Source organism: Heloderma suspectum, chromosome 4 (genome assembly GCF_057233095.1).
Source record: "Heloderma suspectum isolate Gila_16-S chromosome 4, 16-S_ref, whole genome shotgun sequence".
NCBI classification, from domain to species: domain Eukaryota; kingdom Metazoa; phylum Chordata; class Lepidosauria; order Squamata; family Helodermatidae; genus Heloderma; species Heloderma suspectum.
In genome coordinates this window covers 229,390,517-229,417,278 of record NC_139461.1, presented here as the reverse complement: position 1 = coordinate 229,417,278, position 26,762 = coordinate 229,390,517, and the positions used below count along the sequence as shown (strand labels likewise).

Genomic DNA, 26,762 nt, shown 5'->3' with positions numbered 1-26,762 from the left:
GCAGGTTCCAGGAGAAAAGTAATATCCGCTTTAGCTTTCAAAATTAAAGGAGGGGGGAGATGTCTATTTTTCATTTTAAAAGGAAAGATATACAACAAAAGCCTTCTTCTGTTGTCATATACAGAGGAGATGAAAACGGCACATACAGAGCAGATAACAACCAAAGACGTGGGAATACGTCAGCAGCTAATATCAAAGAGGCTTCACAGAGATCAGAAGGTAAGATCGCTCCCTGCCCCACCCCATCCTGTATCTTTGTTAAGACATGTTTAAAATGGCAAACATAACACAATTGTCCTTTCACCAACTGATTATCAGCAGATGAGTCCCTATCTGTACAACAGCAGAGGAGAGGATTTGTTTCAAAGGGATGATGGCGGAGATTAAAATCCTGTAAAAGACAACAAATTTCCTCTGTTTTGTTTGCAATAATAGAGTTTATTAAAAGAGAGGGATCCTAAAGTAGCACTTCCCAGTCGCACACAGGTGTGCAACCTCAAGTGGATGAACAAATATGAATTCACTGCTTCCATAGTATCCTTCCAAGATATATAAAACACCCATCCATTCATTCATCAAGGCCAGATTGGCACACAAGTATACACCAAGGTAGGATGATGAGCACGTGCTATTCCTTTGTCTATAATCAAGAAGATGAGAGGGAAGAATCCACCAAACACTGCTGCAACTTCTAGAGATTACAGTAGGCAGCATTAGGGCGTATTGATACAAAGTACATTAGTTTTGCAAGAGAGCTATGCACTTCTAATAGAAGATTCCCAGTACCCCATCAAACTACAGTTCCCAGAATTCACTGGAGAAAAACGTGACAATTAAACAGGTACAAAGGCTGTATAGGTTTGTAATGTAGTTATTCCTTAGAACCTCTCAAGAGGCCCAATAGACTCTCTGCCCCTCCAGATTTTAATTTTATGTAAGAGTTTATTTTTTATTTTAATGGGGAGACTGGCATGCCTCAAAGCAAAGTGCAGCCATCCAGCACCATCTTTATTTGTGTTCAAAACAGTGAGCTTATGTTTTGGAGCTCAGGTCAGGCGGCCCCATCTCTGCCTTGTACTAAAGTTCCTGAGCAAGTTACTTTTCTTTTAGTTTCACCAGTTGCCTTCCCCAAAACGAGTGTTACTGGCCATACCCAAATTGGCAGCCATTTTTTGAGAACACCCATTTGGAATCTCTCAAAATTCCAAATGTGCCTACCGACCCAAAGAGTTTGGTGTCCCCTGTCTTAGAAATAAAGCCGTCTGATGTACTGGGGCATTTGCCAGGGCCAATGGGCCTCTCAGCCCCAGGACTCTTCATCATTTGGGCCCCCGCAGCATGTTTGCAGGCTTATGTGGCAGTGGCAATGTAATAGGCCAGGAGCCAAGAAGCCACTGGCTCCAATCAGCACTGATGTCCACCACATTTTTGGTAGTACCTAATGCTGGAACACTGCTAGCGCTAATGGCACTAGTGGAAACCCATGCTAGTGCAACAGGAAGAGTAAGGCATAGGGAAGGTGGGCAGCTGCTCTGGAGAGCCAATGCTTTGCTCTGAGTGGTTCTCAGACTGCAGCATCAGCTCACCAGAATGCCCAGCAGGACTCTCCAGAGAGCCTGCCTTGCCCAAGTACCTCACTCTGAGGCACTCCTCTTCAGAGCAAGGCATTCTGGGTGAAGTGGCCTTGGAGATTGCCTGTGCTGATGTGAGGCATTGAGGGGGGTCAGGTGGCAGTGGCCACCCAGGGGGGAGAGAGAGGAGGAGGGTGGTGGTGACTCAGGTAGTGGTGTAGTGGTAGGAGATCTTGCATCAGCATTGCTTTCTGCTAGTGGAACATCATTAGTGCTAGTGGAATGCAAGCGTTGAATACTACCCTTTATCTCCCACGATGGTAAAATAAAATGTGGCAGCTGCCAGCTACTGCCTGGAGCTGAGCAGCCCATTGTAGCACTGTGGTCAGGTAATCCTGCATGTGAAGGGAAGCCCAAGGGGGAGGCTGGCAGCTGCGGAAATGCCACCACTTGTTGGGGGAGGAGGCAATTTGGTGCTGGGGAACCCACTGAACGCAGCCTGCCCAGGGGCCCTAAACGTGGGAGTTGGGCCTGCAAGCAGTAAATAATGAAATTGATAAAGCAGTTCAACAGCCATGCTTGATGACCTAGGCCCCAACTTTGATGCTGCTATGCTATTGAGTACTATATTCAATACAGGAAAGAATTATGTCATTTCACCTACCACAGTGAAGTCACTTGTGGAGTGTTGTCCCCAGTTGTAGAAGAATCTTGAAAACTGGAGAATGTTCACATAACGATGAAGGCAGTAAAACTTTCTGAAGTATGACATGAAGAAAGTAGAAGTAACTGGTTTATTTAGAAAGTGGAGAAAAGGGAGAAGAGTGGATACAGTGCCGTGATGAAATGTTTGCCGTTTGAACATATCGCACATATGGAGCTCTACCACTGAGCTATGGCCCTTGCCCTGGCCATTATTCTCTCCTTTTATGTATTATAGAACAAGAGGCAGTCACTCTGAGCCAGCAAGGAGTGATCTACGTGCTGATTGCTCCTACCGAATGCAAAAGAGGTGACTGCAGAGGGAGGCAATTCCCCACATCCAGCAGCTTGAGTTATGTGTGCATTTCTCCACAATGTGGCTTGCATGCAATGGCTGCACTGTGAAGTCTCCAACCCTTTCTCTTACCCTGAGCAGATGCTGTGCTACCAAATCCACACCAAAGCAAATTAGCTTAAGTGCCACAATGTAGAGGAATGTTCTGTATTAGGAAATCTAACATCACCAGTTGGACAAAGCAGAAAGGGTCCAAGAAAATTATAGAATGTCTTTTATATACTGCATTCAGAAAGGGATTGAAAAGTCACTTTATTCTATTTCATCCTGCATCAGTGTAGAGAGACTTAGGACTATATGATGAACTTTGGGGTCCTTCTAAATTCTACAGTACCTCAAACTTTGTGGTCTCATTTCCACTTGCTTGAACAGCAACATTTCACTTTCTGGGTCATATGCTCTGGAGGAATTATCTGTATGGAATTGCCATGAACTGCACAAAAATATCTAGCCCAGAACAAACCCCCAAACACCAACATTAATATTGTTCTTGTTTTGTTAAATAGAATGTCCAGAGTTTCTATCATCAAGTTTTGCTAGGAAAGTTTATTATCAAAATCTAAGCCTAATGACCTTCCCTACCCAGGAATCTTAATTTCAGCTAGAAGACAAATTAACTTCCATCATGATTTACAGACCAATAGATTTCTAATGCCAAAAGAGGCCATTATAATCCAAGTTTGGCCTCCAGCATAAAACAGCCCACAGAGATTGCCTGAATAATTACTACATGAAGGCCATAAACTTTTGTCTGAGCTTGAGCCTGTCTATTGGAAAGACATCTAGTTTTGATTTAAGAACTCTTGAGTGATTGGAAAATCCACTGTAGTGCTTGGTAAATTATTCGACTGGCTAATTATTGGAACTCTTAAACATTTGTAAATCCAAACTGCCATTTTATTTTCAGCAGCTAGAATTTCTCATGAATTTTTCAGCAGCTTTTAAGAGTATTTCTAAGACAACTACTAAACTGAGCAAGACCGATAATGATAGACCAAACGTATTTTCATTCCTACATGTAGGGGTGTGTGTGTGTGTGTGTGTGTGCTCTTCCTCAGTTTCTACAGAGAGAGAGAGAGAGAGAGAGAGAGACTGACTGACTAAAACTACCTCAATCCAAACGCTATTCTCTATGCCAAAGTAATTGTTCTACACATTTTGAACAGGGGCAGAACATCAGACTGCCATCATAATTATTGCGGCCATTTTCAGCCAAATAACATGTGCACTATAGGGATGGGTGAGAATTTTGTTTGGTTCATTTTCTGATAAGGCCTCACCCCAAATTTGCACATTTCTTCATAAAGAAGCTGGAAAGAACTTCAGAGTTGTTTTTTTTTTTTTAATGTTTGTGGGAAAAAGCAAAACTGACAATTTCATTCTTCCTTGGTTCACTGTGTGGACAGTATCATTCATTATACAGCTTAGTCACTAGGTGGCACTGGACTTAATATTATCTGGGTGGAGTCAGGAGTTTCCTGTTCTTGTTCGAGAGACATAATAACAATACTGTCTAGTTTCCTGACTAGTGTGTCCTCCAAGCTTTCTATCACATGTATAGTGAAGCAACAGTTGTTGAGACACACTGCAAGACACAAAGCTGCTAGTTAGGGATTTTAATCAGCCCATACTATCAGTATTTCAGCCACTATCATGTACTATTCTTTAACAGACTATAGGCAATTTGTCTACTAACATTAAAAAAGGGAGGAAACTTTATCCACCCTACTTCATAAGAAATCAGCGGACATACCTTTCTCCTTTTCATGTCCCATGCTAAATCTACATTACGCATAACCTTTCCTAGGTGAGGTTTTCACTAAAATTATTGATTCTGTTATCATTAAAACGCAAGACACCAAATACATTGCCAAAGCCGGAGAGTCCCAGTTTTGCTAATCTGCCACAGAGACACCAGGTTAAATAGCCGTGAAGCTATGCACCATGGGGATTTCTACTTCACTGCCCCTTGTATCACAAAGTTGCTTAGAAGATTTCTGCTTGAGTTACTGCTTAAGCTTGCAACCGTCACTGCATGCTTGAAAATTAATCTGCATATACAATCAGCACCATACCGGGGGGGGGGGGGGGTGTCACACAAAAGCCTTTATAGCAAAGCATCCTTTTACGGATGCTTGTTTTGCAGATATTAAGTATGCAATCTGAGGTTTCTAAAGTTCCCACATAAACTTTGCCAAGGGTATACTCAAGCTAAGTAGTACTTGAACAACGAATCTAGGCAAATAAGCAATGGCCTAATGCACTTTTAGTTCATGTAGATTATTAAACTCAAAATTCATGTTACTTGCATGGCTCTCCACCAAAGTACACTGCAAGAAGAATACCATTCAAGTGCCAACCTGGATGAAAAATATGGAAGTCCATTAAGCAGCTTACGAAGATTACTGCTTTAGTTTTTGGCACCAGTCCTTCATCAATTGCCATTAGAGAAAATTCTTAGGATACATGGAGAGACAATATGGTGTATTTGCTCAGAACACAGCAATAGGGGCACAAAGTTGAGGGCTGCTTTTATACCTGTTCAGTAATCAGAGTTGTCTGGTTCTGGCTTGGTGGAGCCATAGTTGCACCCTGGGTGCAAACAAGCAAAGAGGTTTGAGATTATTGTGGTGGGAAAGAATGCTTCTATTAAATCAGCCTTTTCATGATTGTAGCATTTATTGCTGCTGCTGCCCACTCATTTTTTTCTTATTCCCCTTCCTGCTATGGCAGATGGCCAGCTCCACTGGGAAATCCAACACAAAATCCTGGAGTTTGCCACCATACTAGAAGTCAGAAGCTGAGATTTTTTAACAAGGAGTAGACAAATCGGTCAGTTTCACTTTTGCCCCATTTTTTTTTTTTTTTTAAATCTCATCATTCTCTCTACCCTGTTTAGGAAGATATTTATGGATTTTGGTAAGTTCTTATCAAACAACAAACTGAACCCTCACCAATCTGCCCTGGCGAAATGCAATAGGTACAGCAATTCCCAGTACGAAGAGGACCATGCCATGCAGCTATTAAAGAAGATGAGCCTGTCAGAAAAGAAAAAGATGGAAAGCCTAATTAAGCACCACAAACATGGTTGGATATTTAGGGATTCAAACCCAAAGTTTTAAGAGCTATGTACTCAAAGCCCTGGGCTTGGATGGACAAATCTGTCAGTTTCACTTTGTCCCACATTCCACTGGAGGTGGGGGAGGTAAATCAAGTATTTCCATTCCGTTTATGAAGAAATTTGAAAATGTTGGTAAGTTCTTATCAGACAACAAACCAAACAAAATTCTTACCAATCCCTAATTGTAACTGTATCAAATAAAAGTACAACTGGTGAGGGATCATTATTCTCCTTGATTTGCCTAAAAGCTGTTCTTAAGACACTGTACAGAATGCAAAGTTATTATTTGTTCATTGCAAAGGGCATGCGGTTGGGAAGCAGCAAATGTGAGTTGGAGTGCCAGTAGGGGGGACTTGGAGTGCCAGTAGGGAGGAGTGGGAGAAATAGTCCCATTCACCTCCCCGCCACCCTCATCGATAATGGCTTGGACTGGAAAACCTTTGAGGTCCCTTCCAGCTCTATGATTTTAGGTGAAGAATCATGTGATGATTCTATGTGAATCACAGAGTTTCCCTCCATAGAGCTGCATTGTCTAGGAGGAAGGGGAGAAATAGCCCACCCCACCCCACCCCACCTGCATCAACAGGGGGTCAAACTAGCTTTGAGGTCCTTTCCAACGTGATGCGTCTATGTGAAGAAAAGGCAAAATAATGCTGATCTGTCTCACTTGAGTAGCTGAGGTGCTCCTGGGCCTACTCTCCCCAATACGGGCCCAGGAGCACCCCCCTGCCAGTGCCACCTGCTTGCTGCTGCCCCTTCCTCCTCTCCACCCATGGTGCTGCTTCTGTTTCCTCTTTCTCCTGGCTGTCATTTGCAGGGAGGTCCATCCCACATTCCAAAAGCAGACTTTTAATAAGACAATGCTGGGGTGGGAGAATATGCAAAAAAACCCTGGGATCACTGGCGTGGAGGGAGGGCCATGCCAAGGGCGGGGACCAGTCTTGGCCCAATAGCTGTAGAGTACACAAGGATGGCATTACCATAAGCATAGATGCCTGCCACCTCCAGCCAATTCTTCATGTAAGATAGAAATAGTGGAGTGCCAACTACCAACTACACCTATTCTTTTGTTATTTTCAGTTGTGGTTGGACTGCAACTCCCATCAGCTCTAGCCAGCATACCTAATGGTGGGGGATGATGGGAGTTGCATTCCAACACATCTGGAGGGGCACACATTCCCCTTCCCTGGTTTCAAGGAATAGTAATTGGGTTTGGGGACTCAGACCACACCTCTGTCCTGTACTCATTTTGTTGCTTTGGACAATACAGGGGCAATAGAGTGGCAATAGCGTTTGGAGCTTAGATCTGTTTCCTTGTTCTTAGTTTGCTGCCTTGAGAAAGCAATGTTGTTGCCTTCATCTAACCCTGTAGAAGCTGGCCCTCCAAATGTTGTTGGATTCCAACTATCAGCCCCAGCCAGCAAGGGCATGTTTTTTCCCAGGGATGATGGGAGTTCAACATCATCTGAAGGACCACAGGTTCCCCAGACCTGATCTAGTCAACATTCTGTTTACAGAGAACGCCAGCAAAATGCCTCAGGGAAGCTCATGAACAGGGCATGAGCGCAACCACATCCCCCTGTTGTTTGTCCTCAACAACCAGTATTCAGGGTTATTGACTCTGTATATGGAGGTTTCATTTAGCTATCATGGCTAACAGGAGATGTGTCCATTGGCAGACCTGGGGAGGAGGACCAACCTTTGATGGGTGGAGCTGTAGAGAAAATGTGATTAGACAGGCTTGACGAGGTGAGTGTAGCATCCCAGTTTTGGGAGAAATCCCTCCCCCCACTGCTTCTTACAACAAATGGCATTTGTTCCAATCCAACAAAAAGCAGAAATATTAATTTGGGGAGAAGGGTGGAGGCAACATGTTTTGAATGAAGGGGGAAATAATAATCAGGCATCTAGCAAAGAGACATTAATTAATCTCAAAAAACAGCATTCATAATTAATTTTCTTGATGTCCTTACAAATAGGAACAAGCTGAGATGGTGGTTTCACAGTGTTTATAAATTGCTAAGTTAATTAACAGTCAATCATTAGAGAGAAGATGAAGGAATCTTCTTTGACATCATTCAGGCCTCTCTAAGGAAATACGTTTTTGAATGAAAAAGGATTACAAGTTCATGTTCTTATATCTTGAGCTTCACACACACCCTACATATTTATATCAGCTTTACCCTTCAGAATATTACCAAATAATAATTTCAAGCGGAATTCCCCTTCCCATTTAACAACAGTCATTCCTCAGAGACTGGAAGCCAGCTAACAATGCAGCCAAATCAGAATCAGTCCAAACATACACTTTCTCAGCATATGAGGCCAAAGAACTGCATCAGTTGTCACAGTCAGTGGTTTTTGTATTTTTTCTGTCACCACACACTTGGCTTGGAAGGGGGTGCAAAAAAACTGTTAGGTGAGCATGTAGGTGATGTACTGAGGAACAGATGTCTGCTCACAGCCTTATTTATTTTTATCTTAACACATTTATCTGTTGCCTTTCTTTCATCATGGAACTCAAGATGGCATACATGGGTTCTCTGGTGGTCCCCATCCAGGCACTAACCAGATCCAGACCTGCTTAGCTTCCGCAAGATGATTGCATCATGTATCCTATGACCATGCCCTCCTGCATGCTCAGCTGAAAGCTTGTTCCAACTTTGATCTGGATTCAGGCCAATAATCATTTGGTGGCCTGGATTAAGCCAGATAATACTGGGCTAAGCAAAATCAGATTTTGATGGAATTTCATACATCGTGGACTGCATTCTACCAGCATCCCTCATGCTGAACAACAAATAGATTTTATTTCCATTGCTTGGTATGTTCCTTGGGTCTGTAGCATCCTACAAATTATGCTCAGTTGTAATAGTGTACAGCGGGAATGGACGGAAGGTAGATTAGATCTCTTGGGTGATTTACAATAGATCAGTAAGGATATCTGACTCCCAGTGGCTTAACAACAGTGAAAACAAAAATAACCCTTTAGGCTCCTAAATTAGGCTCCTAAACTCAAGGAAGGTTTGGGAGAAAACAGGAATAGATCTGCGAGATGTATTCAAGCTCCAGTTATGGCACTGGAAACAAATTCCTGGGCTGAGCATGTGCTCAGACATCTTGTTTGTCCATTCTATGTCCACCTTCCAGAACCATGGTTTTGTACATGGCTCCAGTTTGTGGACATCGGGATTCTAGTGAAAAACACAGTAGATCATGCAAGCCTAAAATTTGTACAGTAATGCATTGCAGCACTTCTGGTATTATCCTGTTAGGCAACGACAGTCGCCTTGGTTGATAACCTCAACCAGGAACCGGACAGGGGGAGTGTGTCCCTGTTAGTTCTGCTGTACTTCTCAGTGGTTTTTGATACCATTGAACATGCTTTCCTTCTAGACCAGCTTGAAGGGGTAGGACTTAGGGGCACAGTGGCTGCACAGTTACAAGATGGGGGATACGTGGCTCAACAACACTACAAGCAAGAAGGATCTTGGAATTGTAGATCATAAGCTGAATATGAGCCAACCATGTGATGTGGCTGCAAAAAAAGACAAATACTATTTTGGGCTGCTTTAATAGAAGCATAGCTTCCAAATCCCAGGAAGTACTAGTTCCCCTCTACTCAGCACTGGTTAGGCCTCATCTGGAGTACTGTGTCCAGTTCTGGGCACCACACTTTAAGAAGGATGCAGACAAACTGGAGAGGGTTCAGAGGAGGAAAACGAAGATGATCAGGGGACTGGAAACAAAGCCCTATGAGGAGAGACTGAAAGAATTGGGCATGTTTATCCTTGAAAAGACTGAGGGGAGATATGATCGCGCTCTTCAAGTACTTGAAAGGTTGTCACAGAGAGGAAGGATAGCATCTCTTCTCGATCATCCCAGAGTGAAGGACACGGAATAATGGGCTCAAGTTACAGGAAGCCAGATTCCGGCTGAACATCAGGAAAAGCTTCCTGACTGTTAGAGCAATACGACAATGGAACCAATGACCAAGGGAGGTGGTGGGCTCTCCCACACTGGAGGCATTCAAGACAAGGCTGGATAGCCATCTGTCAGGGATGGTCTGACTTGGATTCCTGCATTGTGCAGGGGGTTGGACCCGATGGCCTTGTAGGCCCCTTCCACCCTACTATTCTATGATTCTAATCATTCCTGGAAGGCTGCTCTCAGAAGGTGGTCCTGGGGGATACCTCTTGAATGCCTTGGCTGTTGGTCTATAATGTCCCTCAGACTTCTAGCTTGTCCCTCATGCTATTTAACATTTCCATGAAACCAGTGGGGGAGGTAATTCAGTCTTTTGGGGTCCAGTGCTATCAATATGAATAACACCCAACTCTATCCCTCCTTTCCTTCTCATTCCAGGGAAGCTGCCTGAACTGTTGCCTGGAGACAGTAATGGACTGGATGTGGGCTAACAAATCAAATCCAGACAAGAAAGAGGTGCTCTTGGTCAGCAGAGCTGAGCTGGGAATTGGGGTTTGACCTTGAATGCTAGGGCCTCAGTGGTGACCAGGTGAGGTTGTGCATTCTTGGAGAATTCAAATTTGGCCAGGGTGTCACATGCATTTGTATAACTGCAATGTGCTCTAGTCTGAAGACTATTCAGAAACTACCATTGGTCCAGAATAGAGCAACCCAATTGTTAACAGAGGCCACATAGAAGTAGGGATGGCGGAGAAATCCGCCACGGACTCCAATGAGGCTGGATTCTTTAGAATCCGGCCCCCTAGAGTCCATGGTGGAATGGACTACTCCCCCGCCACCCCACGGAATCCCCCCTGGACAGACCCTACCTGGTCGTCGGCAGGTCCTGTCCATCCAGCTGCTCTCCACTGCTGCTTCTCTTTGGATGCAAATGTCGTCCAGCGTAGCGGACGCCATTTGCGTCCCTGCCTTTTGCAGTGATAGGCTACGTAAAGATTTACATAGCCTATCATGGCAAAAGGCAGGGGACACCAATGGCGTCCACTATGCCGGATGCCATTTGCATCCAAAGACCAGATGCAAGAAGGCCAGAAGTCAGGCAGCGGCCGGCCCTGGCCAGCAGCTCCACGGACTCACCGGGGAGGATTCTGGGGGGAGAGATGGATCGCCTTCGCCCCACCATGGATGCCCCCTCCCAGAAAGAGGTAAGGGATTCGTATATCCCTACGAGTATATGACTCCCATGTTGAAACGGCTCCAATGACTTCTGATTTGTTTCTGGATACAATTCAAAGCACTGGTGGTGACCTTTAAAGCCCTGAATGGTTTAGGACCAGAATATTTGAAGGACCACCTTCTCCCATGTGAATCTGTCCACCTTGCATGTCCCAACAACCACTAAGATAAGTTTCATGGAGCTAAGGAAAGGACCTTTTTGGTGGGTGTGTCTAGGCCCTGGAACGCCCTTCTCAGGGAAGCCCATCTCACTTCCTCACTAAGAAACTCAGGGAAGTTGGTGAAGGCTTTCCTTTTTAGGAAGACCTTCAGTGGGTAATTTTAATTTCCTGTTTTAATTCATCCCTATCTTCTAACATTTCACTTTTTTTATTGCTGTGCATAGTGTCTTTCTGCTGCTTTTTTGTTTTATGTTATGGAGAAATATGCTTAATTGTTAAATTGTTTACTTTTGTGAGCTGTGTAGAACTCTTCAGAGATAAGGTGGGATAAAAATGTAAAAGGAAATAAATAAAATTACTAAAAATGTACTGCTGGCTTTGACTTTCAGAAGACCGCAGTCTACTTGGGTTTTGCTATTTGGTAACTGGTTGGTGTGGTTGTTATAAAAATAACTATTCAGTGAAACTAAGCCCATGTATTCACACTACAGATTAGTACCATCTAGGAAACAATCCGTTCCTTGTTTCCTAGATGGTACTAATCTGTAGTTTCACAGAGTTATTTTTATAACGAACAACCACATCAACCAGTTACCAAATAGCAAAACCCAAGTAGACTGCAGTCTTCTGAAAGTCAAAGCCAGCAGTACATTTTTAGTAATTTTATTTATTTCATTTTACATTTGTATCCCACCTTATCTCTGAAGAGTTCTACACAAAAGTAAACAATTTAACAATTAAGCACATTTCTCCATAACATAAAACAAAAAAGCAGCAAAAAGACACTATGCACAGCAATAAAAAAGTGAAATGTTAAAAGATGGAGATGATGATGATGATGGTGATGATGAAAGATGGAGATGATGATGATGATGATAATGAAAGATGGAGATGATGATGATGATGGTGATGATGAAAGATGGAGATGATGATGATGATGATGATGATGAAAGATGGAGATGATGATGATGATGATGATGATGAAAGATGGAGATGATGATGATGATGATGATGAAGAAAGATGGAGATGATGATGATGATGAAAGATGGATGATGATGGTGATGATGATGATGAAAGATGGAGATGATGATGATGATGATGAAAGATGGAGATGATGATGATGATGATGATGAAAGATGGAGATGATAATGAATACTACAGGATTCAGGCTCAAATGCACCTTTTCATATTTAAATCCACATTTAATCTTCATTTTAGCTTTTGGATCTCTTCACAGAGAATGAATGCCAGGTTCACACAGGACTTGTATCCAACATATGGGGTGTGGGGGAGAGAGAATGAATGAGCATACAACTCCAGATGCTCTTGGATGACACTAGTTTTTAGATCCATTCCAAATCAGAGTTCAGGTGCTAAGCCCCGATGAGTGATCTGTTCTGAGAGGATAGGGGGACTCTGACCCTGTTGATTCTTCTAGTCTTGGTGGCTTTCAATACCATCTGCCATTGTATCTTTCTGAATAGATTAGCCAGGGAAGGAACTGGACACACTATGCTGCAAAGGGTCCCATTCCTGCCTGAACAGCTGCTTCCAGAAAGAAGTTCTGGGGCTCTGCTGTTCAACTCCTTTGCATCTGTTATGGGGGTCTGCAGGGATATATTTTGTTCCCTGTGCTATTTAACATTGACATGAAACCGCTGGTTGGGTTATTCTAAACATATAGATTGAGGTAATATCAGTATGTGGATAAACACCCAGCTCTATTTCTCATTTTCATCAAATTCAGGTGAAGAAATGGAAGTGCCAATTCAGTGCTCAGCCATGGTAATGGACTGGATGAGGACCGGTAAACTGAAGCTTAATCCAGACAAGGGAGAGGTACTGTGAGTAGTTGGTTCATTTGCCCAAGGGAGTGGTATTCACCCTGTATTAGATGGGGTTGCATTTCCATTGAAGGAACAGGTTTGCAGCTTGGCGTTCTCCATAAACCATCTTTGCCACAAGAAGCACAAGATGCTTCTCTGGAACTGTGTTCCTTTTACCAGCTTAGGCTGGTAAGCCAGCTGAGACCTTACCTGAACAGAGTTATCCTGGCCTCAGTTATGGTCTGGTAGTGTCCATCTTAGTCTAATGTAATATGCTTTATGTGGGGCTGTCTTTGAACACTGTTCAGACATTGCAGTTAGGCATTAGCTATATTCTGCACTAACTGGGACTGGGCATTGTGATTGTGTTATGAACCTGTGCTATGGCAACAGTTCTGGCTCCCAGTTCATTTCCAGGTCCAATTCAATGTGCTAGTTAGTTGTTTTGCTAGTCTTGACCTTTAAAACTCTCCTCAGCTAAGGCTTCTTCCTGTTTGGAAATCATTGCCTGCATACATTTTGTTCTTGAAAACTGAGATAATTGCAGAAGTTCAGGTGCTTTTAAATTATATTCCTGTCATGTGGGGTTTAACAGATAGACAACAAAAGTGGATTTGGAGAGCCCTTACACTTGCAAAGTGACTCACATTTCAAGCCTGGAAGGATAAGCACCCATCACCTATCGTTCAATGGTCTGAAGATCTTTCTGTTCTTTGTACATTTCATCATATATTCTACAGTCATCAATTGCATTTGGATGCTTATTTAGATTTATGGACTGCTTATATTAATGTATATATTTGAAAGAGAAGTGTTGAATCTTCCCCTCCCCCCTTTTTATTACTGGTGTTGTAAATGATAGTTGTGAATGGATATGCTCTTATGACTTTCCCCCCCTTTTGTTACTGTCCCCCCCTTTTTATTATATTGTGAATAAAAACAATTTTGAAAACTCTTCACAGCTTAGGGTAGAGTACTTGAAGGACCCCCTGACTCTGCGTATAACTACCCATACATTAAGATTTTTAACAGAGAGCCTCCAGTGGGTGCTCTACCATCTAAGGTGAGGCAGGGGACTACCAGAGAGAGGGCCTGCTCAATAGTGGTAGCCTAGCTATGGAACTCTCTCCCCACCCCGAGAGAGGTTTGTCTGCTGCCTACTCTATTTCACTTTCTGTGCCAGGCAAAGACTATTCTATTTTCCTGAGCTTCTTACATGCAATTTTAATCCTACTGTTTTATGCTGCTTTTATGAAGTGTCCTGATCTGTGAGCACTTGAGACTCACAGGGGAAGCTGGTAGCATCTGATGGAGCTATATCAAGGTAGGTGAAGTCAGGACAAGGTAGGTAAAGTCAAGTCACAGCAAGCAAGATCAGATTAAGCAGGTAAAGTCCAAAGTAGGAAAGATCAAATTACAGCAGGCAAAATCAAAGCAAACCCTCTTATGCTGAAGGCAGATGAAAACAGAACCTTGGATAGCGCCAAGTAAGCCCCGCTGAAGCTCTCTCCTACTAGGGAAACTATGAGGATGTTGTCTCAGTGGGGAGCTAAAACGCATTGAAGCCTTATGTCAGTTGTAGTGTGCTTAGCACAGACCCCTTTGTGGAGCTGACTCAGCTGTTAAAAGGTCCTCACCTGATTTTGCAGTCTGAGACTTCTGTGAGGCTGAAGAGATGGAGGTTCTGTTGGGGACTCATCCACAGAGTCAGAGGATACTGGCAGAGCTTACCATCTGGCTGGGAAGGCCCAGAATAAGGTACTGACCATCCTTTCTCTGAGGAAGAGGCTTCGTCCTCATCAGAGTCGCCTGCTGCACACTGAAAGGTCCGAGGACTATGAGGTTTTGTAGCTTTTAGCTTATTATAGTTTCTGTGGTTACATTTTAAACAGTTCTATCCAATTCGTAAACTGCCCTGGGAATGTAACTGAATAGCAAAAAATAGAGTGACAAACAACCAAAATCTAATGAATAAAATAATGAGGATTTTTTTTTTTTGGCTAGAGTCCTCCATCAGATCACACTATGTATTGATGTAGATGTCCATGATGTAGCCCTATGGTACAATACTGATCACTTTAAATTCCATTGTATAACAGCTTCCAACTTATGCTAATCAGATATGTGAAGCAACTTCTATGTGCAGAATCTGAAATTCACCTCAGTGTGGAAAGATATTTGCCCGTTAACAGGTCTGCTGTGACATGATAACTGAAAGGATGTCATAGCAGCAGCCTTTCTTTACGGTTGTATCCTCAGTACTCAGTCAAACAACAGGAGAATTTTGTGAAGAAGGAAAACTCATTCAAAACAGAAGCAGCACATCTATTTATGAAAAGAGTGACCAGCTATGTACATTTCTTGTTGGATAATTGTTCCAATTTAAAAATAAAAGTCATTTTTCTTCCTATTAGAAAGCCTGGGGGAGTCTTTTGAAATATCCAAGATGGTAAAATTTAAAAATTAGCTACTGAGCATGAAGTATGCAATAATTGCTCTTCATAACATTTTTATTGCCTCGACACTCTATGAATTATTGTTCCAAATTCCACTATGTCATTATCATGAAAAAATGGTATCAATAAAGTCTGTGTGATTGATATTAAGATTTTATCACTTAAAGACTATGAAAATCAGAGGCATGCCAAAGTGAATCTATTTTTCATGACATTTCCTCTTTGTTCATTCATTCAGTGCAATAATGATTCCCACACATTTCATTTACCAGGATGCATTAGTGTAGTGGTTATGCCCACATCAAAATCTATATATCTAACAATTTCTGTATCAGAAATGGAGTATGTAGGATGATTTCAAACAGGAATTCCAACTTTGGTTCAAAGATGTTCTGCATCATTTCATACATTCTTACTCTTTGTAAGCACTTTGAACATCTGAATAAAAGAGGGGGATAAACAAATCCTTAAATATATTTCTCTCACACACTTCTTCATTTGGCAACAAGTGGGGATTTTCTTATTGCTGAAAGATCACAAATCAAATTCAAGTTAGCATGGGCAGAGCTAAACCAGAAACCCTTTTGCCTGCCTGGGGTCCATTTACAAGCATGCCAAAGATCTTGATAGATCAACAGTAAACCCCTCCAAATAATAATAATAATAATAATAATAATAATAATACTACACATATACAGATATTAAAGTCTTATAATTTCAGCCCAAGACTTAGCTTTGTAGTTATTTTTCATTAGCAAAAGTTTTCACCAGACCATTCCTTATTTATTATTGGTCCATAATTGTTTAAATGTATGCTGTTGATTTTATTAGTTACACAAAACGAAGTAAGCCATGTCAGTCCATAATAAAAAAAATCCAAAATCCATGATCAGGCAATACCTTTATTTAAGACCAACCAGAAATGCCCAAAATTGTGAGCACAAGCTTTCAAGATCTTCAGATCTATTAATCAAGCAAGATGTTTTACAAGGCCAGGTTTTTTTGGGGGGGGAGGGGGTGGATAGAAGAGGAAGGAAAGGGTTTTTTTTTTTAAAGCATCTCATCAGTCTTCTTTCCCCCGCACCTCGTCAAACTCCTTTTCCCTTCATTCCTTCTCCCCCTAGTGTAACAACTTCCCTGATGAAGAGCTCTGGAGATTGCAAAAGCTTGCACACCCAATTTTGTGCATTTTTGGTTGTTCCTAATAAATGTACTGCCTAAGTGGATTTTGGAACTGATTTTATTGTACTATTTTTCTTTTATGTATATACTCTTTAACTACTTTATTTTTGTTACTGCCCACATTTATGCTATATGGTTTTTGTTTTTAAAAATGTGAAAAATTGTTAACAATTTACAAATAATTAATAAATTACTTTTTTAGATAAACGTTAAAGCTAAAACATTAATAGTCCTGTTAATGTTGCCTTAGAGCAGGGGAAGGCCACATAATTTGGTCCAGGAGCCAGATCACCATCATCTAGCCCCCTGGACGAAGCCAGTGGACCAGATGACATCAAGGGGCAGGGCCCTTCCCAAAGCTCACCCTTCCCGTGGAGTCATCAAGCCCACTTTGCCCCCCCCTTCCATGCAGCTCCATCTCTCTGTGTGCATGGAGAGGGACTTGGCTGGGGTTTGCAGGAACTGGTTCCTACAAGTGCCACCTGAGTTAGAGGTCTCCTTCTCACACTACTCGCATTCCAGTTGGGGTGCAAGAGCACAGGAAAGGACTTGCCAAGCCCTGGCTGAGTCGAGCACCTCCTTCCCATGGTGCTCACACACCAGTTGGGGCACTTGCAGTTCTAGAAGGGAGTCAGCCAGGGATTGCAGGACCAGGTCAAGTGCGGGGGAAATGGGGATTTCTCTCCACAGGCCAGGGCTTGCTGGGGGGCAAGAGATTGGACAACCCCGTGGGTCAGATTAGCCCTGTGGGTCACAGGTTGCCTTCCCCTGTTTTAGAGTTAAAAGGAATCTATACCTGATTTTTGTTCATCTCCAGTGTCATGGGAACACCATGACCATTGGGAAGTGATTCCTCCATTGCTAGGTTTCTCATTCACTGTCTGTATGAAAGGGATCTTAATGCTTACTTATACACATCTTCCAGCATCCCTATTAGTGTGGGCCTCTCAAGGACTAGAGCATTTAAAAACATGGCGGCGGACATTCTAATGAGCAGTTGTGGGCTATACCGAAAGGGCATCAGGGATCCCATGTTGGTCATGAGCCATAAGTGGGCTACCTCTGTATTAAAACATATAGCATATTATATTACTATTTACAAAGAGGAAGCCAGAAATCACAATGAACCATTTCTAATGGCAAATGTATTAAGCATCATTGTTTCTAAAGAAATATCATTGTGAGACAATATTTCTCTCCAGTTTTTGTACTCATTATTATACAAGAATACCCACATGGGAGAAAAACTAAGATACACCCAAAATAAAATTCAACGTTAAGTTAATTTCAGTGATTAACCTCCAGTGTTCAAAAGCTAACATATCATACCCTTAGATACACCACCAGCTTCACAGAATAAGGATTAATTTATTTAGGAGGCTGTACCTGTAAACTAGGCAAGCACAAAAGCTATCCAAATGCAATCCAGTAAGTGGAGGAGTTTGCCTTTATGAAATGAAAGCCTATCTTTCCACATAAAACCATCTTCTGAATTCCTTGCAGTGGGCGTTTAAATGTACATATCGTTGCGCTTTATTTAACCAAGCTTATATTGAAAAATTCCTTTCTGGTAAGGACATGTTTTGTTTTAAATTCAGCTGGTAGGCATCTGGCAGGCATCTGGCATAAATGGGAGAGGGATTAGTCTGTTTGGATGATCTTCCTCAATATATAACAGCTCATTTGCTTATAAAATAATTAATGAAAAGAAAGCCCTTTCTGCCAGCTCTTACAGCCCCCCTCCCACAGCAATGTGTGCCTGAAGCTCTTTATTTATGGATCGTGTTAGGAGTATTAAAAGCTATAGCAAGCAACTAGAAATAAGAACATTTCTGCAGCAATAATGGTCCCCACCTCCAAGAAAGTAAACAGATACTACTGATACTCAGAATATAAGAAAGGTCTCTTCCCTCACACATTAACAGAACTAGACTCGTATTTGGAAAAATCAGCTCAGCACTTGTCTAACTATCTGCAAACAAACCTGAGCAACTGCTATTTTATTTAGATCAGACGATCTGGCTGTGACCATCTGACTTATTTTAAACTATACAAAAGGGCAGAGATGAATAAAACACATAGTGCTTAACATGAAACAGAACTGTCCACTTATGCATTACAAAAATCAACTGGGCTGCTCAAATGCTGAAGCTGAACATTCGAAAACCCGTTAATTTTTTAAAAAATTGAACAATCAACCCAATTTCCCCCATCCCCAAGTCTCCCCTCCTCTGCTTCCCCACGTTCCATGCCAGCCCTCCACAAGAAAAAAAACCCCTTAAATTGGAGAAAGGGAGTGGGTAACAGGCGGTGGAATGTAGGTGACCTAGCCAGGAGCATAAAATGACATGCGTTGTGTAACACTGCCTGCTGGCCTGATTCACAGAACATGATATTAACCATTGGGATGTGGGGTCAAGGGCTTTCCCTTTGCCTTGACTGACACACACAGCATCACTTCCAGCTAGGGATAATGGGGCTTCTAGTCAATCCCTTTGATCTAGTGGCGAACGATGCACAGAGCATGGGGACTCTTCTTGGGCCTCTCTTCTGCCTTCCACAGCCTAGTTCAACTCCCCCTTCTGAACTAGCAGGTAGGGTGGGGGAATGCAAGCTTGAGTTCAAGTTTGGCCCAGCTTGAAGGGGAGCTCAACCTGACTTGAAATGGGGATCAATCAATTTGGGAGGAGGGGTAATCACATTTTTAACTCTCCTATTTCAAATACTTGTTCTGTCCCTTCTTCACAGAATATTATTCACTTCAGCATGACTTCCCTCAGAAATCACTCACCAATTTTTAGTATCTCTCCTCAAGCAACATCACCTATTCTCAAGATCTTGTCTGGAACGGATTACATCTCGTTTTGGTTTATTACTCCTTACTTTCAGACATGTTCACAAGATTACTTCATTCAGGCTCCCAAATACATTTGAATCATTCTACTATTCTTACCCCTTCATGGATCACTGCCTTGTTGTGGCGAAGGGGCTTGCGTAACTCAGTGAAGCCATAAGCTATGCCGTGCAGGACCACCCAAGACGGACAGGTCATGGCGGAGAGTTCTGACAAAATGTGGTCCACTGGAGAAGGAAATGGCAACCCACTCCAGTATTCTTGCCAAGAAAACCCCATGGAACGTATCACAAGGCTAAAAGAGATGATGCCAGAAGATGAGCCCCTCAGGTCGGAAGGTGTCCAATATACTACTGGGGAAGAGCAGAGGGTATTTCCAAGTAGCGCCAAAAAGAGTGAAGCGGCTGGGCCAAAGCCAAAAGGACACTCAGCTGCGGATGGGTCTGGTGGTGAAAAGAAAATCCGATGCTGTAAAGAACAATATTGTTTAGGAACCTGGAATGTAAGATCAATGAATCAAGGTAAGCTGGAGGTGGTCAAACATGTGATGGCAAGATTGAACATCGACATCTTGGGAATCAGCGAACTAAAATGGACAAGCATGGGTGAATTTAATTCAGGTGACCATCATATCTACTACTGTGGGCAAGAATCCCTTAGAAGAAATGGAATAGCACTCATAGTCAACAAAAGGGTGGGAAAAGCAGTACTGGGGTACAATCTTAAAAACGATAGAATTATCTCAGTACGAATCCAAGGCAACCCATTCAACATCACAGTAATTCAAATCTAGGCCCCAACCACGGAGGCCGAAGAAGCTGAGGTTGATCGGTTCTATGAAGACCTACAACACCTTCTAGAACTAACACCCAAAAAAGATGTCCTCTTCATCATAGGGGATTGGAATGCTAAAGTAGGAAGTCAAGAAATCACCGGGATAACAGGCAGGCATGGCCTTGGTGTACAAAATGAAGCAGGACAAAAACTAATAGAGTTTTGCCAAGAGAACACGCTGATCATAGCAAACACTCTTTTCCAACAGCACAAGAGACGACTCTACACATGGTCATCACCAGATGGTCAATATCGAAATCAGATTGATTATGTCCTTTGCAGCCAAAGATGGAGAAGCTCTATACAGTCAGTCAAAACAAGACCTGGAGCTGGCTGTGGCTCAGATCATGAGCTTCTTGTTGCAAAATTTCGGCTTAAATTGAAGAACGTAGGGAAAACCATTAAACCATTCAGGTATGACCTAAATCATATCCCTTATGAATATACAGTGGAGGTGAGGAATAGATTTAAGGGATTAGACCTGATAGACAGAGTGCCTGAGGAACTATGGACAGAGGTCCGTAACATTGTTCAGGAGGCAGCAACTCAATCCATCCCAAAGAAAAAGAAATGCAAGAAAGCCAAGTGGCTGTCTGATGAGGCTTTACAAGTAGCTGAGGAAAGAAGGGAAGCGAAAAGCAAGGGAGAAAGGGGAAGATATATCCAACTGAATGCAGAGTTCCAGAGAATAGCAAGGAGAGACAAGAAGGCCTTCTTAAATGAACAATGCAAACAAATCGAGGAAAACAACAGAATGGGAAAGACTATAAATCTCTTCAAGAAAATCGGAGATCTCAAGGGAACGTTTTGTGCAAAGACGGGCATGATAAAGGACAATGAAGGCAGGGACCTAACAGAAGCAGATGAGATTAAGAAGAGGTGGAAAGACTACACAGAAGAACTATACAGGAAAGATCTGAATGTCCCTGATAGCCATGATAGTGCGGTCACTGAACTTGAGCCGGACATCCTAGAGAGTGAAGTCAAGTGGGCCTTAGGAAGCATTACTAACAACAAAGCTAGTGGAGATGACAGTATTCCAGCTGAGCTATTTAAAATCCTAAAAGATGATGCTGTTAAAGTGCTGCATTCAATATGCCAACAAATTTGGAACACTCAACAATGGCCGCAAGACTGGAAAAGGTCAGTTTACATTCCAATTCCAAAGAAGGGCAATGCCAAAGAGTGTTCAAACTACTGCACAATTGCGCTCATTTCACATGCCAGCAAGGTGATGCTCAAAATCCTACAAGCTAGGCTTCAGCAGTATGCGAACCGAGAACTACCGGAAGTACAAGCGGGGTTTCGAAGAGGCAGAGGAACTAGAGATCAAATCGCCAACATTCGCTGCATCATGGAGAAAGCAAGAGAATTCCAGAAAAACGTCCATTTCTGCTTCATTGACTGCGCTAAAGCCTTTGATTGTGTGGATCACAACAAACTGTGGCAAATTCTTAAAGTGATGGGGGTACCAGACCACCTTACCTGTCTCCTGAGAAACATGTACGAGGGTCAAGAAGCAACAGTAAGAACCAGACATGGAACAACCGAGTGGTTCAAAATTGGGAAAGGAGTACGACAAGGCTGCATATTGTCACCTTGCCTATTTAACTTATATGCAGAGTACATCATGAGAAACGCCGGGTTGGATGAATCGCAGGTCGGAATTAAGATTGCTGGGAGAATTATCAACAACCTCCGATATGCAGACGATACCACCCTAATGGCAGAAAGCGAAGAGGATCTAAAGAGCTTCTTGTTGAGGGTGAAAGTGGAGAGTGCAAAAGCTGGTTTGAAACTCAACATTAAAAAAACGAAGATCATGGCATCTGGCCCCATCACGTCCTGGCATATAGAAGGGGAAGAAATGGAAGCACTGACAGATTTTACTTTCTTGGGCTCCAAGATCACCGCAGACGGTGACTGTAGCCATGAAATTAAAAGACGCTTGCTCCTTGGGAGGAAAGCTATGGCAAACCTAGACAGCATAGTAAGAAGCAGAGACATCACCTTGCCGACAAAGATTCGTATAATCAAAGCTATGGTTTTCCCAGTAGTAATGTATGGCTGTGAGAGCTGGACTATAAGGAAGGCTGAGCGTCGAAGAATTGATGCTTTCGAACTGTGGTGCTGGAGAAGACTGTTACGAGTCCCCTGGACTGGAAGGAGGTCAAATCAGTCAATCCTAAAGGAAATCAACCCTGAGTGCTCATTGGAAGGACAGATACTGAAGCTGAAGCTCAAATATTTTGGCCACCTAATGTGAAGAGAAAACTCTCTGGAAAAGACCCTGATGCTGGGAAAGACTGAAGGCAAAAGGAGAAGGGGACGGCAGAGGATGAGATGGCTAGATAGTATCACTGATGCAATGAATATGAACTTGAGCACACTCCGGGAGAGAGCGCAGGACAGGAAGGCCTGGCGTGCTATGGTCCATGGTGTCACGAAGAGTTGGACACGACTGAACAACAACAACAACTATTCTTACAAAGAAGTGTAGTAAAAGCATAGTAAAAAGGAGATTTTCTACTTTTCCAAATTTTCCTCACGCTAATGTGGACAATTAATTATTCCATATAATTGAGGTTAGGGATGAGGACAGAAATATCTGCTGATTTACCATGCCTTAACCATTTGGGTGTGAAAAACAAGAGAATGATTACATTATATTAAGGGTTAACAAACTGTTGTGAAGACACACCCATAGTTTAAATCTTAGCTAGAGCAGAAACCAATCACAAACTTTTGAAGAACTAGAGTCATCTAGTATTTGCCACCTGGGAGGCCCTCATTCAAACCTCCTTGCTCTGCCATGAATTCATAGGCTCATCTTCTTCTACCATCAATTTCTAAGCATTATTTTCCTATTCTGAAAAATGGAAACTCCAATGAATTATCTTACACAATTATGGCAGAGATTATTAATAAAATATTCTATGCATTCTGAAATCGTTCTTAAAACTGTTTTCTTTTGAAGGAGATGAGATTTGGATTGTAGTGGCTTAACAAGATAGAACTGTAGCACTTTTATTCTAAATACTTTAACAAAAGGGCAGCACAACTACTTCAACAGGCTTATATAAATTTCAGAAAAGCTTAAATGTTTTGTGGAAAATCCAGTCATTCCAGGCCAGACCTCCTACACGTACTTTCAACATATAGTAGTGCTTACAAAATCAATACTCATCAAAATGCGACATTAACAATTAAATTTGTAACTTCTCTGCTTTCAACTACAGTACTTGCCTGTAATAACTGGGAGTCTGAGAAATATATTGTTCAATACTGACCAAACCCAGCCACTCTAGCTTCTTTGTATGCTTCATCGTCCATGAACTGTTCTATGCTAAAGTTTTAATGCACACAAAACTCTATCCATTAGTAGGAAAGACTGAATTCAAAAAACCTGAATACAGTATTTAGACTTCAGCACAATAGAAACTGGATGACCTTTTAGATGGCCCAGCTATCTGGACAAAAACATCATTGATTTCTATTTAACATTAATGACCGTCAGCCATCAACTGCCAGAATAAACATACAGTGTTTCAAAATGAACCTGATTGCGCCATCTAGTTGACAGAAAGCATTCTCTAGCGGGTATGCAGGTTGTTGGTACCAGAGCAGCAGCAGCAGCTGTGGATGCAGACATATCAGAAACCCTCTTTCAATTAAGTTTCTGTTCTATTGCAACATGCTGAAACAGTGCTTGGCAACTTGTGATCAACTACAAATTAATATGTAGGCGGTGGAGAATAGAGTGAGAGCTGGGATATAAATCTTAACATGCCCAAACTTTAGCCATTAATCTGAAAGACATTTAAAAATGTCTTCCGTAAGCTTGTTTTAAGGTGCAATTCTATACACAATTTCTAGGGGGTATGCCCCAATGAACACTGAGATTTACTTCCAAATAAACATGCAAAGGACTGTACTCTATTTATACTATATAATTTTGTTATAAATAGTAGCTGCAATCAAAATGCTAAAAACACTAGCTTTTGCTGTAGGAGACAATGGGCCAGTTCAATCCTGACTCCATAAATCATAGTTTATTAAGCCTAGAATGAATGTTGTGCCCTCAAGCTTCCCAGTCACATGGCCTTCAGTACTTAGATTGTGGTTTGTTTAAACCACAGTTAGATATGAATTGGGAAACTGGTTTAATTCACTTTCACTAAGCAGAATACAAAACCAGGACCTCTCTCTAAGTGCCCTGACCCACAAATTCCCTTGTCCTTTACATTCTTCAGTACAAACATTAATGCAGACTGAACAAGGCTCCTTATTTAACTGACAACTTACAGCACAATCCTATATATGGAAGTAAGCCCTACTGTATTCAATAGGGCTCACTTCATAGTAAATGTGTTAGGTTTATAGCTTTAACAAAAATGAAAGACAAGGAAAGAAAGGTGCTCACTTCTCAATTTTGTAAACATACATAAAGAAAATTAAGCAGATCTATGTTAGTTATGAAATCATTTGAATTGCCCAGTTTTATACATTTAGTGTAAAAGGTTAATGCTCAGTATGTCCTTTTGTGGAAAGCCTATTCCCTATACACACTTACCTGGAAGTTGTCCTATTGAAGTCAATGGGACTTACTTATGCATAGTATTGCAGTGTCAGAATCATGCCTGGGGTCAGCACCCTGCATGGCCGGGCGAATACTGGGCCCCACCACAACTCATGTTGACCTCTTCTAAAACAGAAACAACAACCCCCCCCCCCACACACACACACCATCCAGCACTATAAAAGCACTGCGCGAAGCAGCTACACCCATGCAGGACATGGCAGAGGCACTGGGGAGAAGGATTATAATGATGAAGGCAATGATGTGCCCAGCCAACAACGGAGAAGTGCCTTCACCCACACAATTCTGGGCAGGTAGTAACAGTGGGAGTGAACCAGGGTGCCTGAAGTAATGCAGGTGGCAGTGCTTCTCTTCTATTGCTAACTGGCCACTCCACTTCTGCTGTCCCCACTCACCCAGAGTAGTGGAGTTGGTGACCAGTAAGAGCCACCACCCCTAAGAAGCCACCTGTGCTACTCTGTGTGGGCAGGGACAGCATAAGTGATTGTAGCCAGCCACAGAAAAGCATCCACAACTTGTGCTATGCTGGGAAAGAAAGAGAAAAAAATGCCACAGGACCCAAAGTAGTAGATATGACAACACTCCCTCTTCATTGGCACCTGCCCATCCTGCAGTAGCATGGGCAACAGCTCCTCCTCCTCCTCCTCCATCACCCAGCCCATGGGAAGGGAGAAGCATGCAGCCATCCCAGGGCTCCTTCAAACCTGGAGCTGATAAGTCCATTTATGGAATAAGACACAGCAGAAGTGAGAAGTTTTAAAGAATTATCATCTAGTGACAAATGGGGTCAGCACATGCTAGCTAGAAACTAGTGTTCCTATTGCTTAAGCTTATGTTAATATAGTCCATAGTTGACTTGTAGAATGGAAGCCACCAGTACTACATAATCTTAGCATTTTCTATTACACATTTTTCTTGCATAAATAATTTTTATTTTTCTGTTATACTACATTATGCCTTCTCCAAAGAAATACAAATACCATTAGACTGCATGGCCTCCAGGGGTAACTGTAATATACATACTAAACAGGAACCACAGCTCAAATACAGCATTTTGCAAATAAAAGCTGCTCTCTCTCCCACTCTCTTTTAAAATCTGAACTCACAACAGAGATCTAAGTAGATATCAGCAACAATCTGGGTCATATGTGCTCTGGAACAGTCACACTGACTTTAATGGAATATACTGAATGTACTTGTATTCCAAGAGAATTTTATGAGCAGGCATGGTGATTTTTAGATACTTTAAGAATAAAAAGTTCAAGCTCAAGAAAGAAAACAAGTCAACTTAAAAAAAGCTGTTTGCAAAGTACATCTTCATGAAGTATCTTTATTCCACAGAGCCTACTGTACACAGACAGCCCGCAAAACAATCCCAGTAACTTCAATACGATGGCAATAGATCTGGGACTTGCAGAACGGTCAGCTATAGGCTCACAATCAGCATGTCATTTTCCTTGGTACAACTAGGGAATTTGATGCTATTTTACCATTAAAGGAGTTTTGCTGCTACAAGCAGCTAAGTAGTTTCTTAAAACTGTTTAGAAATAAGCCAATATTTAATAATACAATTCACACTAAAAGGTCAGTTTAGCCCATCAGCATGAACACCATGAAATCAAAACCACCACCACCAGAGTAAAACACTAACACTTTATTAAAAATTCAAAATTTATTGCAAATTATATTTCGCTTCTCTCCTTTCTTCATTTTTACATGATTTATTGATATCCATGATTTTTTCACAAATGTACTTGTTGACTTTGGAGAGTCTCTGTGCAATTTCAGTTTCGTCCACAGTTTCTTGTGCTATCCTGTCATACAAACACTCTGGAATGAAGAAAAATGGCATTTAGAATGACAACTCAGCAAAATTTAAAACACAGCAGACATGATTCAAAAAGGTATTAGGCACATGCAAAGGGATAGAATGGGG

At 42.1% G+C, this 26,762-nt stretch overlaps 1 protein-coding gene across 3 annotated transcripts in view; it reads right to left on the bottom strand.

Moving 5' to 3' along the window:
- The window catches only part of BEND5 (BEN domain containing 5), a 1,382,785-nt gene that overhangs the window by 500,968 nt on the left and 855,055 nt on the right, over nt 1-26,762 (bottom strand). For 2 of the 3 annotated variants that reach the window (XM_084852551.1, XM_084852553.1), the window contains one exon: nt 25,747-26,656. The exons of the other annotated variant lie outside the window; for it this stretch is intronic. In XM_084852551.1, the coding sequence (XP_084708677.1) occupies nt 26,499-26,656 (158 nt within the window). In that variant the 3' untranslated portion in view covers nt 25,747-26,498. Of the gene's footprint in view, nt 1-25,746; nt 26,657-26,762 lie in introns of those variants that run through there. 3 annotated transcript variants of the gene reach the window in all.